The 6680-nt window shown below is 37.6% G+C and overlaps 1 protein-coding gene across 2 annotated transcripts in view; it reads right to left on the minus strand.

Annotated features, from left to right (window-relative positions):
* The window catches only part of RAB23 (RAB23, member RAS oncogene family), a 39201-nt gene that overhangs the window by 5754 nt on the left and 26767 nt on the right, over positions 1-6680 (minus strand). For both annotated transcript variants that reach the window (XM_004386832.2, XM_023741122.1), the window contains exons 4-6: positions 4075-4231; positions 2057-2139; positions 927-1019 (exon numbers count right to left, since the gene is read on the minus strand). In XM_004386832.2, the coding sequence (XP_004386889.1) occupies positions 927-1019; positions 2057-2139; positions 4075-4231 (333 nt within the window). The remainder of the gene's footprint in view (positions 1-926; positions 1020-2056; positions 2140-4074; positions 4232-6680) is intronic.

The following is a 6680-nucleotide window of genomic DNA, read 5'->3' on the forward strand; positions in this document are numbered from 1 at the left end:
AAAAAAAAAAAAAAAAAAAATAGGTCATGAAAATGATGTTTGTGTTACGTGTATGTAGTGAGAGGGCAGGCGGAATACTGATATGAAGTCCCTATGAGACTACACAACTGCTTTAGAACCAGCAAACTTGGTTCTCATCCTCCTGGAGGCCAAAGCAAAGAGGGAGACACGCTCAGTCATTCTCGTTGTTAAACAGAAGACAACCTATCCTTCTGGGAATGCTAAACTTTTCCTCTCTCTCTTCTATTTACTGGGAAAATATACACACCAAAACATCCACCAACACAACAACTTCCACATTTACAATTCCCTGGCATTGATTACGTTCTTCATGTTGTGTCACCATTATCGCTATCTTTTTCCAAGATATTCTACCACCGTTAAATAAACTCATTGCCCCTTAAACAAAAACTTCCCCTTCCCCGTCCCACCTCTGGTAACCACCAATAAATAATCTTCAGTTTCTATATATTTGCTTATTTCCTATAAGTGAGATCATACAGTATTTGTCCTTTTGTGGGAATGCTAAACTTCTGGTAGCATTTAGCATTAAAAAAAAATTCAGTAACAGGTAATGAGAAACATGGTAGGAATGGGGAAAGGTAAGAGACAGCACAAGTATAAAATCAGAAAAACAAATATTATAAAGCCCTTTTATATAACAGACTTTTATAAAAAGTCTTTAATATCCCTGGTATTTTTAACGTACCAAATGGATTTAGAAAATTCAACAGTAAAAAATATTTTTAACTCAATATTTCTGAAGAAGAGATCTGATACTCTTAAGTTTAATAACCACTGATTTAACACTTCCTCATCACATGTCTTAAAGAAATGAGCGTATTATAAAAATAGTAAATATAATACTGATGAATGGAAAATAAATTTACCAGGTAAACACAGGTTACAATTTCCTGGGTACTTACCAATTTTGTTACTACTTGAATGCCTTAGTTCTGGATCATCAGCTATCTGTTGTTTGAGTTTCTGAAGATATTTTTCAGCCAAATATTTAAAAACTAAAATAAAAAAAACAAGCCTCCCAGGTAAGTATAATTTATGCATGTAAAATCTGTTATTTCACATCACTTATTATGATATTTCAAGGCGTCCTACTGGTGCAATGGTTAAGCACTCAGTCACTAACCAAAAAGTTGGCGGTTTGAATCCACGCAGTGGCTCCATGGGAAAAAGACCTGGCGATCCGGTCCCATAAAGATTACAGCCAAGAAAACCCTATGAGGCAGTTTTACCCTGTCACATGAGGTTGCTATGAGTCAAAACTGACTCGATGGCCCCTAACAACAACAACATTATAATACTTAATTAACAAATTTAGAATTAGAAGCAGACAATCTAGTTAGAAGTTCAACTCTTGAAAATTATTTGATGATTACCTAAGAAATACAATGGTAATATCAGTAAATGTACAGTGGTCTTTTATTAGTACAAAAATGGAAGAACACTTGTTGTCACTGGCTCTTTACTTTTAAGTCCTTGGATAGTGAATAATATTCAGTGATGCTAAACCAAGTCTTGAAAAGATGTCAACTTTCTTCAGGTGAAAAAAACAAACCAGTATAAAGACTTGTGCAACAAATGAGTTTCAATCTAATAAAATAAGTGGCATTTTTGAAATTAAAAAAAAAAAAAAAAGTTATCTTTCTCTAATCTCACTTTCTTAAACTAGGAAATATTATTAAACAAACTAAGGTCATCAATACCTAATAAAATATCTACTATCCTAGTGTTCTAAAACAACTAATTTGATATGTAGAAGATTAAAAGAAAAAGGTATGCATTAAAAACACATAGTATGTACGCATTCACACACATATACCTTAGATTTTTAAATATACAAACAAACAAAAAACCACCAGATAAAGTTTTGCTGTAGAGAGTAACAAGCATTCACGCTTTTAAATCATACTTAATAATAGGTGACAAAGAGCAAATTTTGTTCTCATACAAATAAAATTTCTAAACAATACAATAAAAAAGCATTAGATTAAAGCAAACACCCTGTTGCAATAATTTATTTAAAAAGACAATTTACCTTCATTTACATTTAGATCCTCTTTCACTGACGTTCTGTAGAATCTTAGTTTTAACCTTTTTGCCAGTGCCTCAGCTTCCTCACTGCACATCAATTCAGAAAAGAAAATGCTAACAGAGGTAATTCATAGCTTGTTTTAAACAATCACTGTTATTACATTTACTGAATACAGTGGGGGCGGGGGTGGAGAGTGAGAATCACACCTTCTAGAAATTTTTCTTATTTTAAACAAGCTTAATATTGATGCCCAGTTAAATAAAACCAGTTGAAAGCTAAGTCTCACCTAGTGCTTGAGTAAAAGTTAGTCTTCACTCCTCTAGGAGGATAAACACCAATCAATATACCGTATCTGTAAACAGAACACTTTTCTATAAAATTACTAATCTCCATGGTTAAACATCACTTTTCTTTATATAATACTTTAATCAATTCTCTCTTCTGTTTTTAATATCATTTGGATTTAATCATACTCTAAAAACCTTACACTGAATACTTATTTTACTCTTACGTGACAAAAGACTTTGCCAAAAGCCAAAGTCAGTATATTAGGATTGTGTCTATAAAAGTGGACTCCTAATTTTATTAGCACTGTAGCAGCCATGGAGCCCAGGTGGCGCAGTGCTTAAGAGCTATGGCTCGGCAGTTCAAATCCACCAGCCACTCCCTGGAAACCCTATGGGACAGTTCTATTCTGTCCTATAGGATCGCTATGAGTCAGCAACGGGTTTGGTTTCGGTCTGGTATTAGCCATGCTCCAAAATGGCTCCCAATGATTCCCCACTTCTTGGTCTTCACGAGCTTGTGTAGTCCCCTCCCACAGTTTATCAAGATTGGCCTGTGTAACAAATAACATACAGGAGAAGTCATAGTATGTGACTTCTAGGCTAGGTCATTCAAGATATTGTGGCTTTTGCCTTGATCTCTCTTGGATCACCTGCTCTGGGGGTTAGCCAGCTGTCGTGTTGTAAGAACCCTGAAGCAGAGGCTCATGGGGCAAGGAATGAAGGCTTCTTGCCAACAGTCCAGTGAGTGAGCCATCTTGGAAGTGGATCCTCTAGCTCCAGTCAAGCCTCTACATGACTATAGCCCCAGCTAACATCTTGACTGCAGTCTATGAAAAACCCTGAACTAAAATCACCCAGCTAAGCCACTCTCAAATTCCTGACCCACAGAAACTGTGAAATAATAAATGTTTGATGTTTAAGCCACTAAATTTTGGGGTAGTTTGTTATATAGCAATAGAAAACTAATAGAAGAACACATAACAAAATAAAAAATAACAATAAGGTAAAAGTGAAGCACAGATTTCAAAGCTAGCAAAAACATTAGTGATGCAATGAGTAAATATTTATAGGACATAAATTATCTGGATGCTAAACTCTGTTCAGAGTCCCTGGGTTGTGCAAATGGTTAACATGCTTGGCTGCTAACTGAAAAGGTTGGAGGTTTGAGTCTACCCAGAGATGCCTAGGAAGAAAGGCCTGGCAATCTACTTCCCCCAAAAAATCAGTCATTGAAAACCCTATGGAACACAATTCTACTGACACACACAGGGTTGCCATCGAGTCAGAACTGACTCGATAGCAACGGGCTAAAACTCTGTTCACAAACTTCAACATAAGAATTCTGAATATACAAAACAATATGAATCTGTACCTTTTATCTATTTAAATTCATCAATGTAGGATAGCTACTTACTTTAGATATGAAAATATGTTTTTCTTAACATTCTTATATATCTAGTTTTAAATTAACATGAAGAATTGGATTTATGGTCCAAGGACCTAAGACTGGAATCCTAAAACGACCTTCAAACTTTATTCCTTTAATTTTTTCCACTTATAATTCAGTATGAATTTCTTTTAATCTCAAACAATCACACAGGATAGCCTGAAGAAACTTTAAATATAACGCAGTCTTTATAAAAACCTTTGCTAAATCTTATGTCTACATAACAATTAAAAAACATTTTAACTTTTGTAGAATTACTGTCCCCCCCAAAAAAGTAGTCATCTTACTTTTTTATACAAGAATCATCCAAGAGATCAATCTTGTTCTGCACAAGTACAGTTGGTATATCTCCTACTTCAGCTACTACTTTCTCTCTCCAGCTTGGAATCGCTTCAAAAGATTCTCTGTCTGTGGTAGAAAATACAAGCACACAAGCCTGGGCTCCTGTAAGATCACAAAATAAAAGTTATTTACAATAATGAAACAATCCTATGGGAGATGTTAGCAGCCTTTATGTATGCTATTTAAAAGAGAGTGTATAAGTATATAAATACATGTTGACCTGATCTCTGTAGCAGTTTGCTTATTTTTCAACATATAAACTCCATTTTCTAATTCAAAGAACCTATTTTTTTTCAGACCAGTGGTTCTCAAACTTGTACAAGTGTCAAAATCAAACACGTTATTTTTAGAACACCACAAAATACAGATATATTTGCATTATAAGAGCTAGAGAGAATGGTGCAGTAAGCAAGAATGATAGAGGCTGTTGTCAAGTTCTTCCTGTTAATATCTGTCATTTGTGCCTTCTTTCAATTTAAGAAAAATTAATGAGAAAAAAAATCATAATCTCATCCTATTTACTTTTTAAAACCTTGTATTATTTTATTTTAGTAAAATACCAATGATGCGGGGTGACTTCTGGCAACATGGCACTTTAGGCAGAAGCACCACGCTGTCCCTCCATAGGAAAGATCCGAAAAACTTAGCCAAACAGAGAAAACATCAATCCTGAAATCCTAAACATCAAATGAAGAGATAAAGAACTCAGCCAAGCGCCAAATGGAATAAGAAACTGACAGAGAACAGAGAGAGAGGAGACATACATGGAGAGGTCCCCTATCAACTAATGGAGAATGGATCCGCCATCTTGGGCTCCTATCAGAGACCAGCAAATAGGAGGTAGGAGAAAGCAGCTTCACGTAGCCTCCAGCAGGAGACAGAACAACCAGTAAACAGCGATATACGCTTTCCCACCCCCCACCCTTCTTCACCCCCACTCGGCCTCCTCTGCTTCCCATGACCACAGTCTCTTGGCCAGGAAGAGACTGCTTGGATTCTACCCGCCCACACTGGCCGACTCCCTCAGTGCCATTTGTTGGCTGCTGGTGTTGCTTTTTTCCGCTTCTTTTGATTTCTTCCTTACCTCTCACCACCTCCTCCTCCTTTTGCTCAAATACCTGGCACTGTGCACCATCTTTGCTTCTTCCTGAGGGGCTGTGGAGTTCCGTTCGAGTGTGGGGCTGCTTCCCGGTCCATGCTGCCATGCTGGTGGGATCCCGGGGCTTCTTCTGTTTTCTTTTTCTTTTCTCGAGTTGGGAGCCCATTCTGGCCAGGCGGTGCTGTGCAGCTTGGGACCTACCCCCTAAGCTTCTGCAGATGCACAGAGGGATCCCTGAGAGCATTTCTTTTTTCATCTTTTGTTTTCTTTGTTCTCTGTTTTTTTGGGAGGGTTTCTTGTTCTTCTTTTTTTTTTTCTTTTCCCCCTCTTTCCCTTTCTGTCCTTCATTACTCAGTTTCTCATCTCTCTATACCTTCCTTCTCTTCCTGTCCCCTGGATACCTGGTGCTGAATACCTCTACGCCTCCAAGCCAGGCTATACTTCAGCACCTGGGAACAACTTCCCCAGACCTCGTAGCCACACCAGTGGGATCCCTGGGAGCTTTGCTGTTTTCTTTCTAATTTTTACTCATTCATTCTTTTCTTTTTTTTCTTCTTCTTCCCCTTTTTGTTTTTCTCCATTTCATAGTCTCTCATCTCTCCACTCCAAGGGCAAGCTCCCCTAGCACTCTTATTTGTTTGTTTGTATATTTTTGGCTCCTGTTCCTCTCTCCTCTCTCCCATACTCATCTTAGCTCCACGCATCACAATCTCCCCCCTCCATCCTGCCTACCTGTGCACCGTGCGCTTAACATCACACCACCAAGCAGCACAGGCACGGCCTACCGGAACTGCCCTGCACTGATTACTGACACACCCCGGTGGCTGTAGTAAGTGCCACAAACAACCCATCCCAGCAACTCCTCTTCAGCTAGACCTGCCCTGCTGTACCATATCTGAGCGACGGACCTGCCAATTGGAGGAGGCGAAAAGTATCATGCCTACAGATGAGCAAACAACAAAGAACACACAGCCCGCCTGCTCAGACATAGCCAAATTTAAAAAAAAAAAAAGGGATGAAACAAACAAATCTACAATCAATAAACAAGAAAAATAACTACTGAATGCCCCGAAGACACCAGACAATACCAAAACATTTACAAAAAAAGGACAGGATGGTTCCAATAGGTGTTGAAAATAAAATACCAGATGACTTTCCACTAGAAGAAAAGGCACAAGAACTACCTGACAGGGAATTCAAATCTCTAATACTCAGAATTACCCAAGAGTTGAAGCAAAAAGCAGACAAAAATCAGGAAAAAATAGACAAATTCATGGAAAAGGCAGGCAAATTCATGGAAAATACAGACAAAAAAATGGAATAATTCAGGAAAATAATGCAGGAACAAAATGCCAAAGTAAATTCACAACTAGAAATTATACAAAAACAACAATTAGAAATCCAAAAGATAAACAACAAGATTTCAGAAATGGACAGTGTCATAGAAGGGCT

Source organism: Trichechus manatus, unplaced genomic scaffold (genome assembly GCF_000243295.1).
Source record: "Trichechus manatus latirostris isolate Lorelei unplaced genomic scaffold, TriManLat1.0 scaffold00172, whole genome shotgun sequence".
In the NCBI taxonomy this organism is placed as follows: domain Eukaryota; kingdom Metazoa; phylum Chordata; class Mammalia; order Sirenia; family Trichechidae; genus Trichechus; species Trichechus manatus.